This window comes from Rhamphochromis sp. 'chilingali' (genome assembly GCF_963969265.1).
Source record: "Rhamphochromis sp. 'chilingali' genome assembly, chromosome: 3".
In the NCBI taxonomy this organism is placed as follows: Eukaryota; Metazoa; Chordata; class Actinopteri; order Cichliformes; family Cichlidae; genus Rhamphochromis; species Rhamphochromis sp. 'chilingali'.
In genome coordinates, this window is record NC_137931.1 from 42,070,124 (window position 1) to 42,097,621 (window position 27,498).

At 39.5% G+C, this 27,498-nt stretch overlaps 1 protein-coding gene across 1 annotated transcript in view; it reads right to left on the reverse strand.

Annotated features, from left to right (window-relative positions):
- Positions 1-27,498, reverse strand: part of polrmt (polymerase (RNA) mitochondrial (DNA directed)) — a 53,558-nt gene that overhangs the window by 16,279 nt on the left and 9,781 nt on the right. The window contains exons 5-15 of the mRNA XM_080878404.1: positions 24,991-25,177; positions 22,404-22,553; positions 20,632-20,799; positions 19,951-20,121; positions 17,799-18,038; positions 14,386-15,171; positions 13,837-13,959; positions 11,747-11,869; positions 10,480-10,659; positions 9,366-9,452; positions 7,175-7,288 (exon numbers count right to left, since the gene is read on the reverse strand). Of these exons, the coding sequence (XP_080734530.1) occupies positions 7,175-7,288; positions 9,366-9,452; positions 10,480-10,659; positions 11,747-11,869; positions 13,837-13,959; positions 14,386-15,171; positions 17,799-18,038; positions 19,951-20,121; positions 20,632-20,799; positions 22,404-22,553; positions 24,991-25,177 (2,329 nt within the window). The remainder of the gene's footprint in view (positions 1-7,174; positions 7,289-9,365; positions 9,453-10,479; positions 10,660-11,746; positions 11,870-13,836; positions 13,960-14,385; positions 15,172-17,798; positions 18,039-19,950; positions 20,122-20,631; positions 20,800-22,403; positions 22,554-24,990; positions 25,178-27,498) is intronic.

Sequence of the window (27,498 nt, forward strand, 5' to 3'; positions counted from 1 at the left end):
CTAGTAGACGCCCAACACCCTGACCTGATTATAGGCTGAAAATGTCATTATTCGCCACCAAAGGCTTTAATAACACATAGAATAGTTTCAGACATTAACTGCTTATTTAGATCAATGAATACATGGAGCGGTACAGATACTCCACCAAGAAGAATTAAATTAAAATATCTGTGGTTTTTGTCTACAGTTAGGATTTTAGTGGTCCAACCCCACAATAAGATTGATTTTTAAAAAAACAAAAACAAAACAAAACAGGGATCGATTCCAGTGAATCCAGCATTCACTTACACACACAGGGACAGGGGGGGAACATCTAGAAGTTGCATTTGTATAAGAGATTGAAAAGAGAGCCATAGTAGAAAAAATGTAATTAAATTGAACTGTGCACTGTGGGTAATGTAGGCTTTGACTCCTTAGATATCCATCATGAGTCCAATACTCATGTATGAGCCACCAAGAAGTGGCTTCCATAGGGCTATTATCCACTTAACCCTAATAAATAACTAGCAAACCAAATTAAAAGGAAGGATAAATGAAATGCAGCATTACTCAGGCTTTTACTCATAGTTATTGCTGATAGAGAGAAGACTTGGTCCCTGTAAGATTGGAGTCCATCCATTTAGCTGTGCCAAACATGTATATCAGGTCAGTCTTTCCGTGACCCTTGGAACCATGCCTGGGTGGGAATGAAGGGTACTATCAAGAAAGAGATACTTCTAGGAACAGGCAACCACACTGATGAATTTGCTTGCCTTGCACTGAGCCTAAACTAATGTTATTTTATTCTTTTCACTGTTGGAATGGAGCGTTGATGCTGGTTGATGCCATTTATTACCTTCAGAGTGAAACACATTTATCTGTACTAAGAGTAGTCCAAGTGCTTTTAATGTCATCGCATATCATTTTCACTGTTCAGAACAAGTTGAACTCACAGCATTATGATTGAATGGAAAATGTGTTTGAGTTTGTTTGTTCCCAATAATTAATGAGCTCTCATTAAAACAAATTTGCATCCATTTCCTTGCTTTTTAGGTCAACACGTGGACTGCAACAGGCAAATAATAATCATCAAATCCATGTTGAGTAGCATGATGGCTGAGTGATGAGCCTTTCAGTTTGGGTGGCTTAGGTGTCCATTAGATGGATGCTTCTATCAGTCACCGGCTGTTTTTGACTCACCGTAAAATCTGTTTTGTCAAAATTTGTTTCTGGATTGGGTCAATCGTTTCATCCGTTTTACTCTTCATAAGATAACTTTTTCAAAGTGGTGGAAACACACTGTGTAAAATGTGACTCCAGTGATCTGCACATCAGTTACAACTAATTACGTTAACTGGCATCAGGCTAGTATAAACTGGGTGTAAAAATAGCATTTCAAGACATGAGTTTTATATAATAATAATAATAATACTAATATATAGAGTTCCTTTAGCATAAACGCTATGATCTGTGTGTCTTTTTCAGGCAAGGCCTTTTGTCACCAACACTACGCTAAACCAGATTCTACACTTACCACAACACCGTGGCATGAAGTAAGGGTTCAGATACAAAAACTGGAGTACCTGCACATTGAAACATTGAACACTGTAATATGAAAAATTAGCATGATGCTGCAATTGCAAAAAAGCGGAAAGTTCTGTGGCTCATCTACTAACAATATGCTAATTTATAAACAAGGACACGGTCAGTTAATTTCAACAACCACCAGAATTCCATCAAGAGCATTACAAATTAGTGAGCCAAAAATAAGCAGACCTGATTAGGTAAAGAATAGCCTAATAATTAAAATATTACAGAGTAAGTGTAGGTATTCTACATGTATTTCTCTCTGAAAACTCAGATGAATGAGAAGCAGCTGAAGGACAATCAATAAGCTTTTACGGACAAACTCTTGTGTTGGAAATTGCTGGGGGCTGAGTGTGGTGTTTATCTAAAGGATAGATACATTATTACAAACTTTTCCATCATATAAACCTGAAAGCTGTTTGTAACAGCTGACCTGGACAATATGTAGAAGAGCACAAAACATTATTGATAGTCAGATCCTAAGCCCTTGGTGTGTTAATGAAGATACTGTTACCATGCCGCATGCATAAATGCACAGATCGCCCCTATTTTCATTCACTCATTAAAAGTGGCATTTCAGTATAGTACATAATGGCTTCAATAGATAAATTACAGAAAAAAGAAACATGAAAAGTTGCTCTGTGTGTGCACACTGCTGAGAAAAGATTTTCTATGTCTGTGTGTGTACAGATCTCTCCTCGTGGTAAAAAGTAACCTGGCTGTCTGTGAAACAACACACGTCCTTGTAGGTGTTTTGTTTTGGGATACTCGTCCTCATTCCCTTTCATGCTATGTTAAGTTTAGTTCAATTCATATAAGTTCTCCTTCGGTTAACCAAAAAACAGTAATACTGAGGGCCAAGTATATGTGAGGATGATGGTGAGGACTCAGTGAAGAGGCACAGGGCTTACATCCAGGATGCACTTGTTCATCTTTCAAATATTTTTCCCCAACTTGCAGTAAATTGTGTGCTGTAAATAACCAGCCACAAAAATGCTTGTTGCAAAATTGATACTGCAAAGTAAATCCTGACAGAAGCTTTTCATAGGCAAAAGTGGGTTTCTTACTGGAACAGAACCTTAGTAAATCTGACCCATAGTGTGCTAATAACAAGAAAGCCCTAAACTGTTACGCAGCTGAAAAAAATGGGGGAACATTTTACTTTCAAAAACTACAACTGGTCTCCTCAGATGTTTTTAAAGGATGTGAGACACAACAAGTCCTTTTCTACCAAGCCACATTCATACAAATCTGCTTATTTTAAGCCTTCAAAGACTAAATATCACACCCATCTCTGATGGATGCATTTGGAACTTTGACGCCCCAGAGGAACTCGGGATTGAACTACTAGTTAACTTCTAGTTAACGCACAAGGTTGAATCACAACCGCACAGCATCCCAAGCTTGCACAAATGACTTCTAAAAGAACCACAGCATGACCACTGCCATTATGATACCCCTAGGAGACTTAAATAACCGCAAGTCAAGTGTTAATGGACAACTCCATTATCTGATGCAGCTTGCTTCTCTTCTCAATGAGCACTGAGGACTCACAGGGGTGCACATCTCTCTTTTAACTATTCCCAATTCAGCTGTTTGTTTTTTTTCCCCATGAGTCTATAATTACCTCCTGCAAAGCAAACATGTCATATGGTAAGCTCTCTAGGGTCTGGTGGAAAGGTGACGTGGTTTATATGCTTCAGTTAGTGGCTCTACTGCATTTAAGGATGGTGAGTAATGAATGACAGAATCAAACGATTATGAATGAAGGCTTGTGGAACAGATGTGCACTGCATCCCTTTACTTTCTGCAATGGTTGCCACATCATCAATCATCACTTTAGGGGGACTTGTGAGGGAACATGTTTAAGGAAAGGAAAGGAGAAACTGACATGGATGTGGCGAGAGAGAAAGAAATGGAGGTTACCATCGATGTGAGTAATGGACTGCCACGCTGTTAATGAGGTCACTACCAAAAGCCATAACCTTCATTTTAATGTATACGTGTGTGATTTGTGTACAGGACCCGACTGAAACCCTGGATGTGATTAATGAGATCTCGGCCAGTCCTGCTGTGTGTCTGTGGGGAATAAGGTCCTGTAGTCTAAATCACGTCAGGGTTGTGGTGCAGATGGTCATGGATACAAAAGCCATCAGTAACTACATAAAAGCCAAGAGGGGTATTCCTATTCATCACATGATGGTTTATAACACACACCTTATTTTTTAACACGCCACCTTTCTCTGCTGTTGTGTATCCTCTGGGCCTCTCCCTTCTCCTCCAGAAGACCGATGAAAACAGCTGGAGACTCACAATCTCACACCGCCCCCCTAAGCAACACTTTCACTGACCTTTTCCAAATCTTCTTTCTTACAAACTTTTTTTTTCTGCCTACCTCTGGGGGGGTGTCTTTGATACTCAAACTGCATTTATGATTTCACCCCAAAATGCCACAAGATTCTGCACATTCAATGAAACATCATGCTTCTCCTGGGAACAGCATTTCTTCTGTTCCAAAGCATGAGGAGGTATGGAGGGCATCACATCGACATTTAGAGATAGTTCACCAGAATCTGAATGAAAAGCCAACTTATTCTGTGCAGACCACGTGTTTTTCAACTTTTGAGAAAACGTGCTTATATCCAAAAGAAAAACAAGCTTCACAGACACAGCCTACCATCTTTTCATTACTAGACAAGTGAGAACAGAGAGGTAGAAGTGAGAACACATACCAAGCTCATAGAAATCTGGCGAGTAAATCAGGAAAAAAAAAAAAAACTTAAGGCGAGCCAAAAGATGGCAAAGGCTTGCAAACAACCAACCAAACAAACAGAAAGCTATAAAAAAATGACCACCAATGTGCATGTATCTCACTCTCATATCAGGGAGCAGGGAATCTTTTACATCTCTGTGCTCGGGGCCCACTGTCTCATAATCCATCCATGACCGATTTGCTAAAACTTTTATTCAAAGGGATTAGCTCCGAGGGTTTGTGACCCATTACATTTAGTTATTTATTAGCACTGCACTATTTCTGTATTGCTATAGGCCACCACCACTGTACTTTACTCTTTAGTACTGTACAAAAAAAGAAATTATGCACAGTGCCCATCAGCATTCACCACCAAAAACCAAAGTAACTGATTCTTTCCGCATAGAGGACATTAGATCACATGCTTTTAGTCACCCTATAAACTCAAAATCCAGTCAAATCCAGCCAATCCAGCTGATGATTCCCTCGTGTCACCATCCGCAGCGAGTGAGATTTCACTGTAGCTGTGTTGGGAGAGGGAATAAAAATAAACAGGGTATCTAAGCCAGAGTGACCTATGATCCGATTAGTATCTCCCAATCCTGTTAGGCTGCCTCCCTGATGTATGTTCATGCTTCATTCAGCTACTCTATCCTACTCCAATTTCCTCACCTTCCATCAGCCATGGAAAATCCTTGATTACAAAGGTCAGCATTTGTATCCCAACTCCGTATGCACAGGGAAAACCAACAGAAATGAAGCAATGCACACACACACACACACACACACACACACACACACACACACACACACACACACACACACACACACACACACACACACACACACACACACACACAACTGATGTTATGCCACTGTAGCTACTGTCTCCCCAGTTATTGGTTTTCTCATTGTGCATTATACTTCATCTTTCCACTCTATCTAGAGTCTAATTACTAATGACCCTCAAAAACACAGTGGCCTTGGATTTAAGAGGCAGAGAGGAGACTGGGAGATTGAATTTAATCCAGCTATGCAGAGAAAAGGTGACCTTTCTGCAAGTTAGTTTCATTTTTGTTGCTCAGTGATGCAACTGGATTAGTGAGTTATTGTAGGGGGTGAAGAAAGCTATCTGTGAAACATAAGCTAAGACCTCAATCAGCCATGAAGTTATCTTTTCATTCATTTAGGCCTTGAAAAGAAGCACAGCTAATCATTTCCATTGTCCCTGTTGGACACTAAAAGAAGCAGATCAAATCAGGGGAACGTGTCCTACTACACCAACAGAGAGAAAGAGATGCACCCTCAGGGGACTAAACCATCTGTCACCCTCGCTCTCTTGCACCTGCTCATGAGGTGTCACTCCCTTTCTAAGCTAACCTTATGCTTGATGTCATACTAAAAGAGCAGGCTGCATGCTGGGCAAGCCCACAGCTAGCTCTCTGATTGTACTTGGCACACACTACATGTCTGTCTCCACCTTTCACTTGATTCATAAACAGGAATGTTAGCGGTCACAGCGGTTTTTATATAATCAACAGCACAACACCTATAAGTACACCGCATATGTGAGTGTTGTTGATTATATAAAAGCCACAGATATGTTCTCTGTATATGATACCGCCAGGATCTCCATAGTGATTCTGGGGAGCTCCATTAAAGTTTGTCCGCTCACAACAATTACAATATTCTATCAGCAGCATTATGATGGCCTGCTTCTCTAAACAAACAAACAAACTAACAAACAAACGCTAACAAAATCCAGGTTGTTTAAAACCGGTTAAAAGCCAGGGTACCTTTAGTACAGGGTACTTACTATAAATACGTGTAAATGCTTATTCAGCTCATGTGTTAAGCCAATGACAAACCAGGTTCATTTGAAATTCCATAAAGTCCAACTAACCTAAAGACCTTTATACATCAATGAAATATTAGTCAGAGCAAAAATACAATGATGGATCAAAACTTACATGTGACAAACAAAATAGGACAGAAGGTTTCAATAAATGCTTGGTATGTCAGAGAAAAGTTAACACTTTGTTCTCTAACTCGTGTCAAAAGTTGTGTAAAGTATGTAAATGGCCTGCATTTGTATAGCGCTTTTCTAGTCCATAGGACCCCAAAGCGCTTTACACTACATTCAGTCATTCACCCATTCACACACACATTCACACACTGGCGATAGCAAGCTACATTGTAGCCACAGCTGCCCTGGGGCGCACTGACAGAGGCGAGGCTGCCGGACACAGGCGCCACCGGGCCCTCTGACCACCACCAGTAGGCAAACATGGGGTTAGTATCTTGCCCAAGGATATTTGGCATGCAGCCAGGATGCAGCCTGGGATCGAACCACCGACCTTCTGATTAGTGGCTGACCTGCTCTGCCACCTGAGCTACAGCCACCCCAAGTATGTGCTATGAAAAGGTCAATTGTAGATGTGTGGAGAAACCAGCGAAAGCTGAGATAAAGAGAAGAAAGACAAACAAGCCAAGATACAAGAAAACAGCATAAAGGTCAGGTGGTGAATTTCTCAAAACATAGTGAAATGAAGACTGGAAATGAATTGGCTCAGCTGTCGGAATAACCATGAAGAGAAGCGATACACAGTCATCAAGTAAGAAACAGATTAACATAACTAACCTTATGAAATTTCCCCTTGTGGGACTAATAAAGGTATATCAATCAATATCAAAACATACAAGGCCAACAGAGATAACAGGTATTGTCAGACACAAAGAAAACTGCCACTAATGTTACTACTTAAGCAACAGATATCATGTTAAAACTGCAATAGATTGGTGAGAGACAGAGAGGAGGTTAAAGAGCTTCCACGTTTGTCTTAAGGTGAGACTTACCACTTGGTTGCGTGTGCGGTGGTACGGTTGAATGATGGGTAATCCCAGGGGTGTCACCCATTGCACAGTGTGACCCGACTTAGAGATGAGCCTGGCGCTCTCAGTCAGCCAGTCCTGTAACAAATGGATTCAATCAGAGGTAACATGAAGGGACACAGTGATAGAAATATTTAATATTAGTCAAGAATGCGTGTGTGACATGCTTGTATGTTTAGAGCATGTTACTGACAAGAGTGCAACTAAATTTAAATCAGGTTAAATGAGGTTGATGGAGATTTCAGGTTCGGCTAGACAGGGCTAAGACACCAATGCTATCTCTGAGCCTCCAAGTAGGCACACCTGTGGTATCAATCCCAAAATCCAACGGAGCCTTGTTCTCAAGTTATCGCATTCACAAAATTAAACCGTAAAAAAACACTACGATGCAGGGAAAAAAATAGAGACTTCATTGCCTAGACTAGAGCATCAACAAAAGATTTATGCACTTACTGCTCATTCTACTTCTGCTGCTTTAAGGACCTACTAACAACTGTTGCAGGCTTGTTGCTGAACAGTGAAGTGTCGCTTAGTCTGGAATATCCGACAGCACTGTTTGCATATGTGTCTGGAATAGTCTGCCTCCAAAAATGGAAGCCCTATTGATGTCCCATAAGGGTTTTGTCACACATACAAATGCACACTCAGTGAGCTGTAGGAAAGATAAATATGTCCTAGCAACTGGAGTTAGCAACCTGACCAGAAGCTGGTCCATTAAACATCACCTCGCCTCCTACAATCAAAGCACAAAATAAGAAAACCGCAAAAGCAAAGAAACCGACGTCAGAGATTAACAAGAAAAACATCTTGAAAAATTGACTGACTGGCAAACATACAGACAGAGGTGGGCACAGACAATGAACAAACAGTGGGAGCACAATTTGAAGTTAATGATCAGCAGTGTTGACAGGATAAATGGGAAATGTACAGAGAACGTAGGCGAGGTCAGGGATAACAGCGTCAAGGATTGATCAGCTGCCTCTCTTTCCCCTCATACTTCAGCTCTTCCCTGTGAAATGCAAGTGGATGTGACCTATAAAAGCAGCGGGGGATACACACACTTACGCACTCACGCTGGCAATAGCATCACATCGGCACCAAGGTATGTTAGGAAGGGTATTTATCATCTCAGACTGGGCTATCCCTGCGTGTTTCCCACAGGACACGCACACAAAAACAGTGGTTGGTGGTAATAATGGTTCGGCAGACTCCTCTCTGCCTCTAGAGATAATATACAATCCCCTACCAGGTGCACGTCCTAAATCTATTAATGGAATCTATGTGATGAATAGGTGCCATTGGCAGGGTAACAGTAAAGTAAACACGCCATTAATAAAATTCAAATAAGAGCCTATCTGCAGCAGTAGATCAGTAGGCAGAGCATGCTTTAGAGGTTTGTAATGTCCTAGCGACTTAAACAAACCTCATTTAAAAACAACGTAATTTAGTGCCGACTAAAACTTTTCCAGATTTATCTTTGCAAGACTATAATGAGTTGAGTTGTATATGAAGCACAGAAATTTCTTTAAAAGTCTGTATGTCAAAGCAAATACTGATTAATTATTAGTCACATATGCTGAAATATATGCCTGTAGCTTGTTAATTAACCTACTGTACACTGAAAAAATAAAAAAATAAAACAAAAAAATATAGAGGTTACACACTAATTATAGGCATATTCTCTTTTATTTTCTTTGATAGTATCAAATAATAGATTTTTCTTGTGAAACATTTTAAAGAAACTCATCTAAAATAAAACGTTACCATAATAAATGGTATCTTCGTTATAAACACAGAGAAAAAGCTTGAATACTTTTATTTTAGTTGCAGTTTTTAATGAATACTTGTATTTTTTTGCTGTTTTTACTGCATGTGTTCTAGTGAAACTTGCATATATATCGAGAATACAACATTGCTATCCAGAATAGCAATAGTGCTCTCATCTCCAAAACTTTAAAGAACATACAGAGTGCCGAGTATAAAGAAAACAAAGGACACCAGCACTCCCTGGGGAAAAAAAAAAAGTCATTATATCTCCCCAAATAATGTGTTTAACAATATTTCTAATCAAGTGCCACCACAGATTGATGATAATTTGTTGGATGAGATCATTTTATCATTTGCATATGTTGTAATGTACGTGTGATGAGCTCACCTGTATCTCTCTGGTCCCTGTAAACATCTCCTTTAAGGCATTGAACACCTGACGCACCAGGTAATGGGATGCATCCCACACAAACTCCTGGAAAAACAACAACACAGGAGTCTTTCATAGTTGGTCAAACTGTTTAATTTGTCCAATTTTAAAAATTAAAAACATGCATTTTAGCTTTTAATTGTGCTTCGAATGGTGGCTACATGTATGATGCAAATTAGTGTTACAAATCAGGGTATCTCATTTGCATCTCATTACACTGATATGATCTCTACAGAAGGCCTTGCCCTCTTTTCACCATCCATCCCACTGTAATCACTCACAATTACACTCCCCCCTAATTCCCTGTTTAAACAATTAGGAACATTATCCAGAAGTCATTTAGCAGAATGCCTGTGAGATAGTAGACAGCAGACAGTTATGCTGATCCCATCTACACAGACAATGAGATTAACTCTAACTGTTGTAAGGAATTGTGTAGCTATGGAACACTGGAGCGCTGTGAGAAGATTCAGTTCTTCCATTCTCCTTTCTTGGTGTCATGTAACAGAATGGGTGTGTCCATCAAAGGAGAATTCAGGCCCAACCAAATCAAAGTGCAGATAACTAAAAATAGACACGCAGTGGCTGTGCGTAGGATATCAAATATAGCTACTGTTGGATTGCATTCCCTGAAACGTCCATGCAATGTGATCATAAATAAATCTGATCAAAGTAAATATTAAAAGCATCGGTTCAGGCTCCATGCAGCTCATTTAGAGACAGTGTAGTATGACTCTTTACGTCAAGGTCAAACTGACTGAAATACCTTTGGCTGCAGAAACAAATGTGATGATTGTACAATACAGTATGTGGCCGCTATTTGCAGTGCATTAAATCCTTTAAACCCTTTACTCTTTTATCTTCTGCATGAGTGTAAGTATAAAAAAAGCTACTTAAAAATAGAGTTTAAAGCGTTTGCAAGAACATACACAAAGTGAGAGGAACCCCTCACACAGAGGAGGTCCTGTGTTAAGGGGCCGCTCTGTCATGCTGAGCTGACACCGTGCTAAAAATAGCGTAGCGTGTATGAAGGAACTCTTTCACTCGCCACCCTCTTTCACCGTTGCTATACCTTCGGAAACTCGTCAATCTCCTTCAGTCTTTTCTCTATCTGGAGGCGTCCACCATAGCGAGTGACTCCGTACACCACAGTCATCACTGTCTGTTTAACCACCTTCCTGCTGATGAAGCCCTCCAGCACCTGGGCGATCTTCAGTCCACTCTCTGCATCCCGAGCTCGTAACTCCTCCACCTGGAACATGTAGACAACTTACATATGAATTTTCTTTTTTTTAAAGGAGGTCTTTTGGAGGACAATTTAAAGCTTCCCCAAAAATGAACACAGATAACATCTGCGTGACATTAATATAATATGTCACAACTGCTTTCACTTATAACAGAAGTGAGTCCTCACAGCTTTGAGACTAGAAGCAGAAAACTCATTTCATGATCAGCAAAGCTATTTTTCAGCTCTTGTTGTAAAGCAGTCTTAAGTAATGTGACTCTTGACAGTGTTACTTATTGTTTAACATAAAACAACAACAATATAGTGAGTCTGTAGGGAAGGTTTTACGATTTTTCCAAATTCTTTAGACTAATCATGTTTAAACAGGCTTTGGTTGTACGCAGGCAAAGAGTCCATGTGGAGAGCAGAAGAGGAGCAGAAGTGTAATTATTGCCTCGCAATTATTGTTCTTTTTAAAATGAATTTGAATTCATGAACGATGACTGGTCACTAGAAGAGGAAACCTTGGTCCAGGTATTCACTAATTTAACAGGGTCCCTACAGATTAGCAACTGTGCCTGGAGACAAGGTCAACAAACCAGCCAATGACAGTGGTTATTGTACAGTAAACCCCAAGACGACTTATTTATCCATGTAGCTTCTAACATCACAGCTAATGTCATCATGGTATCTAACAATAAACGCAATACTCTGAGGCAAACATTACAGTCACTGTGTGTGGACTTCTGAAATGGATGTTTTTGCTCTGTTCTTTCTGAATTTTCCGGTACTGAAATGTCAGCACATCACACTTATCTTCCAACTGTGCCTCCTAAAAGCACGCAGGCTCATGCTTCACCATTCAAGACTTTAGACATGAGACAGTCTCGTCTCTGCACTTTCATGCAAAGCAAGAGAAACCAAGCACTTCTGAAGACAAGGCCTAGACTAAAATATAATCTCAATGCCTTAGCTTGTCACTCACTGTTGGATCCACTGGGCCGTCTGAATACTAACAGGTGAAGATCTGCAACATGCTTTGCAACTGATATGTGCCATCATTAATCTGTGTAACCGTAAGTCTGCGCAGTTCAAAGAAAGTAACAGAGCAGACCTGTTGTGCAACTCCGCTGTAGACATCCTGGGGCACATCACAGGGCATGAGATTGACTGATGTAGCACCAATAACATCTCTGCCTAGAGCGGCGTAGTGCTGGAGACCATTACAGGAGCCGTCCTGGAGAAGAGGTGAAGAAAAAGATTAAAGCACGACTGTGGAGGCAGACAGCAGAGAAAGAATCACAAGGATCCGCACTGATTGGGTCAAGTCATCCAAGGAGCAAGGTTTAAAGGTCTGCCTTTCTGCCAATAAACAAATAATAAAGCACAAAAAAAGAATAAATAAGATGAATTGCATGAACGTGAGGATATGTTGGGAATATGTTATGTGGTTGAGGCTTTGTTACACTTAATTCCAAAGACTAAACTTAATTTTTCACTCTATTCAAACCAACATGTAACCTACAAGTGTATAAAATAATACAGTTTCATCTTTTTTTTCCTTTGGGTTTCACTTTATCATAATTACAGCTGTTAAACACCAAGCTAAGCAACGTAGATATATGTATCTGGGTATCAGGACAGATAAATCTTCATTCTTGTCCATCCTTCTTTGATCCTCGTCCCCTATGTAACACTAATATAGTGCTTGCATGTGTTGTTGTGGAGAGGCAACATTTAAGTTTCACAACTGTAAGTCTAAGCTCACCCAACTTGACTCCTGGTCATCAACTTTATTTATCCATATATTTCAATATCTATCAAAGGCAGTAAACTCTAAATTACATCAATCAGATTTAAAATAAATAAAATTGAATTAAAGTAAATAAAATTGAGCCCTGAGGCTTACTTTTATATGCATTTAATTTCATTCAAACCCTAAGCCTCAATTTTATCTAAAGTAGTTTAGCTGAACTTCACCACTCAATTAAGTAATAATAATAATAATAATAATAATAATAATAATAATGGATTGCATTTATATAGCGCTTTTTGAGACCCTCAAAGCGCTTTACAATTCCACTATTCATTCACTCTCACATTCACAATACTGGTGGAGGCAAGCTACAGTTGTAGCCACAGCTGCCCTGGGGCAGACTGACAGAAGCGCCATATCGCGCCATCGGCCCCACCATCGGCAACACCAGTAGGCAGTAGGTGAAGAGTCTTGCCCAAGGACACAACGACCGAGACTGTCCGGGGCTCGAACCGGCAACCTTCCGATTACAAGACGAACTCCCAACTCCTGAGCCACAATCGCCCCCGAAGTGAAGTATTGGAGATACTGTCTTTTTAACACATCTACAAAGAGGAAGTGCTAAATACTTTGTGAATTACACTCACTTTTGGTCTAATGGTCTAAAAAATAAAAAATAAATCCTCTTTTCAGCTTCTTTGTCTTATTCTTTGAAGGCATGGGAAAATGTTGCTCCTTACATTTCATGCATTATTATTAGTGTGCGTTCCAGCGATGTTGGGTATAATTAATCAGACAGACAATAGCTTGTAATCACTAATGGGATTAAAATGTTCTTTTGCAACAAAAATGAGACATTTTGAGAAGTGAAAATAAAATTAGAAAATTACATTATAACAACATTATAAGAACCTTATTAACAAAGGCCTGCGGTGCAGATGAGATGAGGCTTTACTCAGCCACATATTTCGGTTAATGGTCTAAATCAGGGAATTCTTGACAAAAAGATGCTCCACAGTTAATGTATATACACTGTTCTACAAATATAGCATGTCACTAAGAATAACAATCATTCATATGATTTTTCTGTTGCTTTTTTCCGTTGAGAAAACGCATTGGTTTAAATGTCAGATCCTCGTGCAGGATATGTCAAAAAGGCTTCTGGCTTGCAAGATAAGGTTGACAGGTTTATAGCAGATGACAAAACGGTGAACATCGCACAGGAGGTCTTGGTTTGTTAACTTTGATTTGCCATCTAAAATAGACCCACTGAATGATGCAACCTTTTTTTTTTCTCGAAAGACATAAACCTGAACTATAATAAGAAGACGTAAGATGAGTAACTCTAACAAGCTTTCCATAATTCAAAAAGTTTTTACATTTTATTTGGACTTTTACATGACTGATATGCTACTCATTAAGCATGACTCTCTCAGTCTGTTACGTACCTGATGAACAGGAAAATGAGAGATGAACTGTGCTGGATCAGGAGATCTCACAGCATTGGCTATCTCCATGCAGCAGGCCAGAGCCTGCCATGGCTCATCTGCATTCATCCACCACTTTCTACCCTGAGAGAAAAAGTCACAAGCACATAGCACATTATACTGCATACATACCTTTCATAGGAATACAAAAAAAAAAATTGACATATTCTAATATTCAATGTTTAGACCGACAATTAAACCATTGTGTCATTGGCATTGTCCCAGTAATTAAAAAATGCTTTATCCACTTTTATGAAATACATATACGTACAAACAAGTATAAAGAGAAAATAACCAAATATTAGTGAGTGTGTATGTATATATTTGAGTCTGTATGGATTAGAGAAAATCCAAAAACTCAATTCTTTTTTAATAAAGTCATTAAAGTTGCCCACAGCACAAACAAGTTCAAATAACTCATTAAAAACCCCAAATTACCAAGATTTCTATGACTGTGACGAGTGTACGTGGAACGTCTTACTATACAGTGAATGAGCAGCAAGTACTAACATTTAGAGGGTTGTCGGCAGAGTCCAGTATGTCCTCCATGATAGTGTTGGCATACTCAAGTCGGCCCTGTAGTGAGCTCCTCTTCTTTAATCCTGTAAGATTCACCAAGTGGATCTTTAGCCAGTCCAGGCCTTTGGGACCAAGCAGCTTCCCCTCCGCAAACACAAGGATTGCCCGTGTGACATCACTTCCCAGGTGATTAAAGTATGGAGGACATGGATAGGTACGTCCCCTGAAGTCCATGTTGTGAGGGAACCAGAAGATCTCGTCTCGCATGTGGTTGGCGATGGACAGTTTATAGAGAGCATCCATACGTAAGCTGTGCATCTCGCTGCATTTCTTTTTGGCATTGATCACCTGTCTTTTCATGTGGGCCTTCTCACTAGCTGTATAACTGTGGTCTTGAGGGTTAAAGTGGGGGATTTTGGGGGCTTCCGACAAAGGAGGTGGGATGTCTAGCTTATCGCTTCCACGATCATTAAAGATGGAGATAATAATGTCCAGCAAAGGTTTGTTGATCTTCCAGGCACAGTTGCCCAACTGGTTGAGAGAGTCATAGATGGCATGAAGATTTTGACATTTCTCCAACAACTCTTCGTGTTGGGTCGCCCCGTCCACTGTGCGCATCAGCTTCGTCGGCGTGAGCAGGTATGCTCCAAACTTGACTGATGTCCAGGGCACTGGAGGGCACAGCATCGGCATCACATAGGAGTCAAAAGTCAACTTGGTCTCCATGGCTTCCTGCTGCATCTGAGTAAGGATGGGGTGGGGCTTGATGAAGCCAACCTGGCGGGTAAAACATCACAAGAAAATCAGTCGCAAACTAAAAAAAGAGCAGACACACCAGTGAACAGAGATTGCTGTTTCAATTACAACAACATGAAAGGGACTGCCTCAGCTTATTTCTAAAGCTTGGTTAATCATGACAGGATATGGTCAGCATCAAGTGCAAATTTGATTAATAAAGGTATAAAAGCAACACGCTTCGACTTCTGTTGAATCATAAGTTTGAATCATAACTGACATGTGAGAACATCTTATAATCTGAATCTTATCTTTAAAAAAAAACTAACAGCTGAGATTAAAAAAAATATATTAATATCAGTGCTGCCATTCTACTACTTGTGTTAAACAATTACTGAAAATCACAATAAAATGGGCAACTGTAGCTCCGCAAATGTGAAAAAAAACAAACAAGTGTAACATCTTTACTTGACTGTTATTATATTTGTTACATGCCAACCCCGCTCCGGAGCCAGAGGATTAGGCACGATAGTTTTTCCAAGAACAGGGCTTTGATGTTAAAGAGTTACCGCAGTGACAGGAAAAGAAGGAAAAAAAAAAATCACTGTAACCTGACAGAAACACCTCAGCTTTGCACGAATGAGTCAGACTTTCATGCTGCGCAGTAAAATCATTAGGATGCCCCCCTGATGGGCTAACCTCCACCCAGGGAAAGAAGGGAGACGGGAAGAATAAGAGAAAAGAAGGTAGAATGGAACAAAGAGAGAGAAAATTACACACGAATGAAATTCAGCAATAGGTATGCCCCGCTGCCAAAGTGCATCAAGTCCCAAAAATCCACAGTTCTCTCTCTCTCTTTGTACTCACCCCCCAACACATGCCTCACCCTCCTGCAGGGTCCTGTGGCAGTAAATCAGCGATCCAATTAAGGGGACACTAAAAAAGGGATTAGCGTGAGACCTATTCATCTCACTCAACTGTTCCCTTTGCCAATTCACACTGTGGGTAAATGGTTTTATAAAAGACACTCTTTTGAGCGTCACACTGGATAGGAGGTTGCTCAAGTGTTCAAGGTAACGGGCTTTAGAACAGTTCTCTTGTCCAAAGTGAAGGTCAGGCTTTTTAAGTTTTTTCCCGCTTTGTTTCTGCTTCTGCATGGCTTCTTTCTTTTAATGAAAAGTCTGCTATTCTTAAACTCTTTTGGGTCAATCATTTAATCAGACTAATTTTACACAATTAGCAAAAATTCACAATTAATTTGATTTGCCTGATCGAGAGTCCTTATAATCAACAGTTGTGTTTTGTTTTTCTAATCCATCGTATAATTTTCCCTAGTTTCTAGGAGATCCCCTAATCTTTGGTCTTTTTTCCCCCATAAATCTCAATTGAAAGAATATTTTTCTTGGTCTGGGTTAATACTCAGACATCCTTTTATCAGATTATCAGAAGGTATTGGACTTCAACAGAAACTATTGTTTCTGTATTTACTCCCTCTTCTGCAACTTCTTAGCTCGATTACGGATATTTGGTATCATTGTTACGCAGATGATATTCAGCTATATATCTCTTTTAGGCCACCTGATGTTTCTAAGCTTCAAATCTTCCAGCCCTGCTTTGATTCCATTAGAGATTGGATGACTGAAATTATCTTAAACTAAATGCTGAGAAAACTGAAATCATTGTCTTTGCTCCTGAGAAATTTGTTCCCCTCGTGGTTAAAAATCTAGGCCCTCTTGCTTCTTATATTAAACCCTCTATTAAGAACCTTGGTGTTACACTTGACCCAGCTCTGACGCTGGACACACACGTTAAATCTTTGGTTCGCTCATGTTTTTACCAATTAAGAAATATTGCTGAGTCCCATTGTGTCACGCTCCGAAATGGAAGTGATTATTCATGCTTTTGTTTCATCTCGCTTAGATTATTGTAATTCCTTGTTTACTTGCTTAAGTAATGCCTCCCTGGAACAACTGCAGGTTGTCCAGAATGCTGCTGCTAGGCTTCTGACAAAGTATCCCAAATACTCCCATGCCACTCCCCTGCTGATCCAACTGCATTGGCTCCCTGTCAAGTTCAGGGTCCATTTTAAGATTATAATCATGACCTACAGGGCCCTGCACGGTGTAGCCCCAACTTACATCAGTGATCTTCTTCTTCCTTATTGCCCCAGCAGGTCCCTGAGGTCTTGTGACCAGGACTTGCTGGTTGTCCAGCATACAAGGGTAAAAAGAAAAATGACAGAGCGTTTGTATCAGTGACTCCCAGACTCTGGAACTCGCTCCCTTTGAGATTGAGATCTGTGGACTCACTCATTTCTTTTAAAAAGCAGTTAAAAACGTATCTGTTTAAACTTGCTTTTGGTTGATTTTGTTTGTTTGAGGTTGTATGTCCGTTTCTGAAGAACTTTTATGATTTTTATGCGATTTTGTTTACCTTGAAAGGTGCTATATAAATAAAATTTTACTTTACTTTATGTCTCTCAGTCTGCAACGCAAAAAAAGGAACCTAATCAAGAGGATCTGTGTCAACCTTCTTATTTAGTCAGGAATCTGTAATAGGTGCTTCATTTAAAAAATGCTTTAATAGAGTCACCACCAACCCTAGGTTATCAAATCATGTGCTTCAATGATACCTCTGTGGAACAGACCAGGAGAGAACTTCCACCGTACCTGCCGGGTGCTGCGAAAGGTGTACATGTGGTAGAGGATGGGGATGAGTTTCCTGTCATAGGCTGGGTTCAGGATGTCGCTATTAATTTTAAGATTTTTAACCATCATATCCACCATGTACGTGCCAAGCTCCAGAGTTACTATGTATGGCCAGCTTGTCTCGCCCCCCTGCAGCGTAGGTCCTGAACTCTGCTCCATCTCCAGCTTCCACCACTGCTCCCTTGGAAGGACGTCATACACCTGCATGGATAAAAGGTTGGCTGTTTTAATTTTGTGAGGAAAGTGTGTTATTTTGTAAATACCTCAAAGACATAAAGATTCAGAGTTACAACCACTTTCTAGTATTTTCTCTTTTATGAAAATTAGCATGAGCAAGCTTTATATTTGCTGGTTTTATTTGGTCTGCACGTATATCCTTGGTATTAAGTCCTGGATCCTCCAGATCACCACGACTGATGGAACGGGTACCCCACATGCCTGTCTCTGCATTTCTTGTTTCCGCTGTATCTAGTTGCTAGTGATTATAATTTCCACTGGCTCCGAGTTATTTCAGCTCGTTCTGTTATTTCTGCTTATTCAGTGGCTAAAAGAGGAGAAGACTCAAGCAAAGAACGCCAGAGGGAAGAGAAAATCTAAATCTTTTTACCAGGCTCTTAAAAAGTTTGGAAAACTGAAATACAAAAATATACAAGAAAACTTTACAAAAAAACCCCCCAAAACTGGTGAAATGACTGAATATTAAGAAATTAAGTTTTAAATCACTACTAGTCAGCACTCATAAATGCAAGCTACATCGGTCGGTTGACTTTCCCAGAGCTTGGTTATAGACCAAGACTACATTCACACTCCTCCTAAGCCATATGAGATATTACATCAGATAAATGAACAAATTTTTCTATTTATTCTGGCTATTTTTTAATTAAAACTGCTTTATGGTTATTTTGAATTTAACTCAAATGGCAACCCCAGGGCTGACAAACAATTAAGGTTATTAGAATAGCTGCTTTGATCATTAGATGTGCAAACACAGGAAGCTGTAGCTTATTACTGCCTGCCAGGTCTCACGTCCACTGACTGCAATCACCGATTGGACCCCTTGACTACGTTTGTGCTTCTGGTGCCTTTTGGAGCACTTTAGTTGAATTATCTGACAAATAATATGGCTTCACTGTGTGCTACAGTCCAGAAAAGAAATTTGTGCTTTAGTTCTGAAAAGTCTAATTCTTGTCTTTTGTTTATTTGTTACTGATTAGCATAAATGTGCCTGTCTGCTGCAGCTTACTAACCCCGCTAATGTCAGTTAATACCATAGCAGTCCACCCTCTCCCCGAAATATGAGGAGTCCCGGTGCCCAAATTTTAATTTTACGTAGACGTTTAATAATAAATACTCTACATAAACACTACTAGCCTTCAGTAACAGGGAGCGTTGCCTATTGTTTCTGACATTTATCTTCAAAATTGATCCTTGAACACGTAAATATGTAAAGTGAGAACTTTGACAAGGGAGAATTTAAAGTAACACTCGCTGTCAAAACAACAATGAAAAACATTTTAATAGGCAGCATTTTAACTACAAAGGCTGCATATAAAGTGCCTTTCATAAAACACCTTAACTAACATCGAGTCTAACTAACTGGTGGACTATAATGAGCTCTTGCTCATTATAGTCTTGATGACATACGCATTTTCCCTGAGTGCTCCAGAACCATCAAAACAGTGAGTCAGTGATCCTGCCTGTACATTCCCATTGAGGAAACACAGTCCTTCATTTTACTAAAAAGGAGTAAACAGCATTTCAATGAGTTTGAGAACAAGGTCGCAAACAAAGTTTACAGAAGTCTATAACATTTGGCTTCATAACATGAAAATATTGTAGTTTAATTGGTCAAACAAATTCGGTCTGGCTTCTGGGAAGTAAAATATGATAAAAAAAAGAAAAAAGAATGCAGCGCTGAGAAATGAAAGCCGATAGTCCACACTGGATGATAAAACAGAAGATTAAACTTTAGAAATCTGTATTGTGCTTTCAAATCAGTAGTAGCTACATCATACTTCAGCCATAATATTGCAGATTTTATAACAACTGCCATGCAGTACAGCATGCAAAGCATATCTCTTGCTAACAAGTATGAGGAGTTTTTTCTTTTTACCTTAGTATCTTTGGCCAGTAGGTCTGTGTAGGCGTTATAAATGCTGCCCAGCTTTTCCACCGTCTGATTCTGGTGCTTCTGACGCACGCAGTACTTGGTGAAGACCCTATTGCCAAGATCTCGAGCTAAAATCTTTAGCGACTCTCCGCTAGGAGGCAAGTTGGCAACACTCTGGACAAAGGAACACAGTTAAAAGATATCTTACATTAAAAAACAATATATAAATAAATAAAAAACAGCAAATGAATGTTCAGGGCTTTTGTAAAGTCTTATTAGTCTAATGGAAAAAAAGGGGTTTGGGGGGATCAGAGGGAAAGATTATAATGCAAACTGTGTTCTAGAATTGGTTCTCATAACCCTGCATATTTCTCCTGTACTGGAAGCAAAGATATCTGATGAAAGCATGTCCTGCTTAACTCTTACAATGTGATGTTTTGATGGACATTGCCACTGTTAGCTACTTGATTTGTGTTCTATGGTTTTTCCCATATTGGTTGTGTCAAATTACACAAACGCAACGACAAAAAAAACAAAAGACAGAACATCAGTACAGACCACTTTGTAATGCTGTAGTAAAATAAAATTGATCTCAACTTTATCAAAACAGAGACAAGTCTTTGTAATATCTTAAAATTCTGGCTTTTCATTGATCGGTAGGCTGGGCTAGGTGGCTTGTATTACCTGTATCATGATGTCAACATACTCTTTATCTTCCAGGAGACACAGATACGGATAAAGGTTAAGTCTGTAGTCCCTGGTGTTGCTTTTTGCCAGGATCATTTTGCTCTCCCTTAAGGCCTGGAGAAGGATCTTCTGCCACTGAATCCGCTGCTCTGCCAACAGCTCTCTCTGAAAGGACAACACAACGGGATCAATTTCATGAAAGTGACCGATAGCATAAAAACCATAAAGGGTGAATTTGTTGAAGTTGTTAGGGGGAAAAAGAAAATCAAAAAACAAACAAAAAAAACCCAATCCAGAAGCCTTTATCAGAAACTACATGATCCAAATGGAAGATCATTTGAAATATGCAGTAGAAATGGTCATATCACACTGGACGGAAGCCTTGTGTCTAACATGGCCATGAATTTCATTAGTTGTTTAAGCTTGTTCGGCCCAGATATATTCAAATGACAGTGAGAAGCGAGACTAGCCTTCTGAGACAACACAACTGGGTCAGCACTTGTTTTTCTAAGGCTAAAACAGAAAGGAAGAGTCTGCTCTGTGTTTTCAAAGTCTAGCCTGTTAGAAATTTCAATTTGAATGCATCAAACTAATTAATGATTGATTAGTTCAAGTGATTACCAAGACACACTACTCTAGAAGGACCTATAAAAAACAAGCTTTATGAAGAGAAGCGTGGACCAGGCTGGCCCTTTTCACCTCCAAAGCTGATCAACTGCCAACTAAGAATTAGCAGATGTATGGCTGCTATGAACCTGAGCAACATTTGACTCTTACATTACTTGCACTCAAGTTAAATGTCTGCGTGTGCATGTGTTAATGTTTTCTCTTTAGTTTGACTGAAACAGAGACCCAGTCTGGATTGTGAATAGAGGGGTGACTCCGCATTCTCCCCAGCGGCCTCCATTACAATACATTATTATTCTGCCCTGCCTGTCTGTAAATGCTTCCTGACCACCAGGGACTCTCTGCCTGCTTGCTTCCCACATAGCCCATCTGCACAGACAGACGGCCCAGCCAAGACTGTAAATGCCAGAGTTCGTAAAAAAGCACACCGCAGGAATACAATGTTTCTTCATCTAACCTGTCGAGCCTGCATGCATATCGTTTTAAATTTTACATCAGAGAAAAATAATTATATCTCAGTAAAACATTATAAATATTATCATAATTATACCAAAAAAAAAGCAGATTACTGCCAAGACGATAAACATCCTCTACAGTCTGAATATTACACTGGGTGCCAGTATGCTGTGTTTTGCTGGAGATCTGTAGGCTTTTTTGTGGTTCAAAAGGATAAACTGTCAGCACAAAACAGCAAGAATGCAATGTTCTTCCAGCAAAAATGAAACTTTTTTTCATTCCAACAACCAAAGAAAGAGAAGAGAAGAAAAAGTTACCCTGAAACGTATCTTTCTTTAAAAGACATATACCACCACATGCTCACGAATCAGAACACTACTGTGGGTGTGGGCAACAAAACACATAATGTTTGCATTGAGTTTAGATCACCTGCATGCAATCTATCCCAAATTATAATAATTAATTACCCATAACTAACATTAACAGAGCAAAGGCAACGCTTCACCACCACTGACCTGATCTGTGTCATTTAAGACAGCTGTTGTTTCTAAAACAAAACAACTAGCCGTGTGTCATTAATACCTGAATCCTTTTCATTACACAATCCATTCTCATGAGCATCAGAGCAACAGTCAACATAAAGGACAAGCTGAAGACGAAAAGGGGAACCGAGTCGGTTGATTTACCATTTTCGCCATGTTTTCAGTGACGGGCTTGGCAGCTTCCACAGAGTCTATGGTGATCGTGCAGGCCTGCTCCACACTCAGCTGACGTTTAAAACGCTCCTGGAGATCCTCCTGTGTGAAGTCCAATTTTGGGTAGATGTGGTCCGCCCTCTAAAACATAACACGTAACCAAACATCAGACAGACACAAACGATATCTTGTACAGTGCAGATCTTTCTTGGCCTGAGCCTAACCTTCAAAACCGAAAACCCTAACGGAACAAACTCGACTCAACCCAGGCACCTGTCCAACCACCAACATAGCCACTTATCTAATTCTGCTTCCATTTAAAACTCGGAGCTTCACCTGTGGCGAATAGCTCTTTAGGTAATGGCTCAATGGTATTGGCTACTAATTTTTGTAGTGGTTTTATCTGAACGGAGAGAGACAGAATATAAACCAAAAATCCAGAACAAAAAAATACATAAAAGATATAAATATCCATATATATTCACATCTCATTCTGTGAAATAAGTATTTGATCCCCAAAGAAAACAGTACTTGGTGGAGAAACCTTCGTCACCAGGTCGACCCACTCCTCTTTACAAGAACTGTCTAAATGTTTCAGGTTTCTTGTTTGCCGCTTTGGAGACTGGTGAGGCCACTCCGTGATCATTAGGGCTGTTTGATATAACGATATATATCGGATGACGATATAAAAACGTCTATCGTTTCATTTTACGCTATCGTTTGTTTTGTGGTGTCGCAAAATAAACTGTTTACGGCAATATTTTTTCATCGTTTTGATGGTCACTGTAGTGGCTATATTAATTTCTTAAAGTTCTCTCTTTCTCTTATATTTTATATAACCACACTATGGACGGACAAGCGCCTGTTTTTATGCGTTGTGGTTAGCAACAACGATGGTAACAGCATCGCGTGTCCGCTTGTTTATGTTCCACATAAACCTTTCACAATAAAGCTCAAGATCCTGTTGAGACTTTTCAAAATAAACTGAATCACGTGAAAGAGCAGATTATTTACGGATGAGAATTTAAAAAGAGCCGCCAGGTGCTAAAAAATAAACCTTAGACTCAAACGCTAGAACAGGCTTTTCCCCGCAGCACGCAGTGTAATAAATACTCACAAAGAAAACGGCAGCTGTTACAACTTATGTCTAAAAATGTATAGTTTCATGCATCTGTAAAAACACTCGACTCCAGCTACATGACGCGCAGCTGGAAACACTACACGCAAGTCGAGCTGCCCGAGATTCACAGAATTTACAGAAAATGTTAAATTTTTGTGATTTATATCGAGACGATAGAATTCTTATATTGGGATATGAGATTTTGGTCATATCGCACAGCCCTAGTGATCATAATGTACTTTTTGGAATAGGTCTGAGCAGGAAAAGTGAGCTGTATTTAATACAGCAAGATGAGCAATATTAAAAGCATGGTTTTAAAAAAAGTATGCAAATATAGGACACTTTCCCAATGAAACAGATAATTAAATGAGAGAATAATACACTCTCCAAAGACAAGTAGAAACTAGATCAAACTGCATTTTGTACGATCTGAAGCTTTAATCAAAATCTCTTCTCACAGCAGCAAACAGTATTTTAATTAGTCTGTGCTTGTGCTGCTCAAACTGATTGAAAACCCTCCAGAGATCATTCATTGTGTCACTCTGTTATCAAATGGGCCAGTTATTTGAACAGCCTTTAAGCCCCTACGACCTGCCAAAAAAAAGCCAGAGTCAGATAAATTACAACATACCTTTATAAATGCATTAAAAGCCAGCAGGAAAGATCTGGTCACATTTGACCTTTTTGGCATATCATGAAGTGGCACAGTCCCACATTCACACTCATAGAATAAGACCTGCTGACCTTGCTACCATCCCTCTATTAAACACACACACACACACTAACAATAAGACTGAGAGGTCTAAAAGTGAATATGCTGCATGGACTGAGGCTAAAAATACTACAATGGCACGAAAAGCTGTTAACGAATTGTGTGAGAATCACGAGGAGTAGGAAGGTGGGAAGGAGGAGGAGAGGTGAGAGGAGGAGAGGCAACTAAAGCAGGGGACCCATTAGAAAGCAGACGTGGCTCACTATAAATAGAACAGTGCCTGTCTGGCTGTGAAGGGTTGACAATCAAATCTTTCGTAGTCAAGCTGGAGCCTTGTGACAGCTTCCCCAGCTCTGACGGTTTGACTGGCGAAACATGCAAAACAGTGAGCCTTAAAAATAATTCCTGTGTTAAGTCACATTTAGTTTCTAAATAAATTCTTTACATAATGCTTTTAAAGATTTTTGTGAACGCCAACTAAAGTAAATGCTAATGGTTAATTAATACAAAGATGCAGATTCTGTCATCCGACCATAAAAAAAAATGCAGCGGTCACCATGATTTCCAATGATTTCAGTTTAAGATAATGTCAAGATCAAAGACCAGATGAACATGTGCATATGTGGATTAATTATTTAACTTCCACTATCTTGACATCAGCAGAAAAGATGGGCATCTAATTTTCCCATGTGCCAGCTTGTCAGTAAATAAGTTCGCTGATAACAAAAGACCTGACTCTGTAATACCTCTGAGTAGAAGTCTTGAACCAGCAATGAAGAACACTTGCTTGTGTGCATGTTGAGCCTGGGCTGATACTCTGGCTTTACGATGCGTATGGCTTTTAGCAGCATGTCCTTCTCATCTTGCCGGAAAACACATTGGTTGAACAGATCATCCACAGAGAGGCCATCCTCCTCCATCTGGCTCAGACACCTGGAAATGCAGAAACGTACAGTCTTTGTGCCACATGTATATTATCTCTTAAAACAGGGTTTTACTTATGTAATGTCAGTAGAAAGCTAAAGATACTAGTCAGTGGGACAAGCTGTGACAGTATTAAAAAAAATGTAAAAAAGCCAGAATGCAATCATTTGCAATGAATTTAAACCCTGTTTTAATTTGAAAAAAAAAAAATACAGCATATAAGCCAAAACAGAGTTTTTACAATTCTACTGAGCTTGAATGTTCTTCAGTATGACCAATTTTAACATTCCTCATTCTTTTCCCCCCAATTTCCCTCTTTAAAAAGGGCTTCTTCACAGCCACCCATTTCTGATGAGGCTTCAGCAAACAGAGTGGGAGTCGCAAGTTTGATTCCCACTTGGTATCCAGTAAGAGTCCTGGCTAGACTCCCACATGCTAAAACCAAGCCCTGGAATGGCGCGGCTCAGACACAAGCATTTCACTACAAGTTGTACTCTGTATGATTGTAAGTGACAAATAAAGGTTGTTGTTTGTTTAAATGGGTCGACTCAGGTCCAGCGTCAGGTCTTTGCTGAATTTTGTTTCACGACTTTCTGATACTGCTCATCAGCTGTAATTAGGCTTTTTAACTGTTTAGTTTCCTCAATTTTTTAAGGACACACTGCACACCATGCTGACATACAAGTGTTTGGTCAATAGCTCTTAACTCACCTCGTTGGTGCAAAAATGCTATTTTACATCTACCAAACTGTGATGTCTTTGGCATTTTTCATAGATTCGACTAACAAAAAGGAAACATAATGTCTTTGTGACAGGCTGATACAACAAAGTGGAAAAAAAGAAACTATGAAATTTAATTTAATTAAATTAGCAGAACTTCTGGCTCTGTGGAAGTAAAACATCAAGAAATGATGGGTAGCTCAAGACTTTGCACAGTACAGTATAGGCTTCTCCCATCCCGCAAAGAGTCATCACAGCGGGTAGCTCTGCATGTCAACTTTTACATCCAAGGCCCTTCCTGACGCAACACCAACAGGGATTTGTGTCTCTGGCTGGAATCACACCAATGACCTTTCACTTGCCAAATGAATGTGCTGGAAGCAAAGCATAGTACTGTATATTTAAAAAATGTTCCTCAAACTCGTCGCAGAAGGTATTAGCACCTCTTCATTCCATCAGATTAGCCAGGGAGCACTCACAAAGCTAGCTGGAATGCCACTAAGAGGACACAAGAGGTAGATTTTCATTTTCAAAGGAGATTATGGTTATTATGATGGATCAGACCACAGAGTATGATCACAAGTCGAGTTTATAACATCTGACCTGCCTGCTGATGTGGGAAGAGGATAACTTAATTATATAACTTCCTGGCTCTCTGATTAATAAAAAACACAAACCTCTCTCTGGCATCATTGTATATGTTTCTTCTGCCCTGATCAAGAGTTGCAGAATATCAATTGAAGTATTTGCATTGACAAGCCTTCTGTCAGTCTCAAAAATATGAGTTTAATCAAGAGGCAGATGGCCACTGATGACACCAGTGAAATGTTTATTTAAACAGAATCTCCTAGAGAGAGCGCAGACTCCATGACTGGACTACAGAATGCAGAAAACTCCAGTGTTGTTGGAATATAAATGAGAAGTGTAATGTAATGAGTAGTCCATAACTCAGTTTGATATATGATGCCTAAAAAGGTCTGTGAATTAATATTTTTTCCGTCTGCTGCAGCTTTATTCCTTTATGACTAGTGCGACTCAGGGGTTAAAAGGTCTGAGTACATTATTATGGATATGCAGTCCTATTAGATGTAATATTTAATTCAGAATCTGCATATGCAAACTATGAAATACATATTATAAAGTATTTTAAGCCTTGGATTCAGGAGAAACACAGCTACTATAAACTGTACAAATAAAAAACAAAATAACAGACTATCAGTCCTGTGCATGCAGCATCTTTGAGATACTATTAGCTAGACAAAAAGTGATAATATTATTAAAAAATAATGTACATATAAAATGTAGGTAGCATGTTTGGCACCAGTGCTCCTTTAAAGTTAACAACAGAACTACATGACAAAGCCAAGAGAGGAGTGAGGAAAACCCATTTATCACTGACAACACGGATAACAGAGCTCTGCTTCACCCAGCACACCTTTTACTCAAGACAATTATAAATAACAGCACGTTAATTAGCAACTGGAGAAAACCCTGGCTCAGCAGTTTCCACCTATTGAGGTCCATCAGAAGTGCACTGTTCTGAAGTCACTGATTAACAAACAAAAGAGGGACTGTAATATTACTCAAAAGTTTGGGAATATTTTAAACGA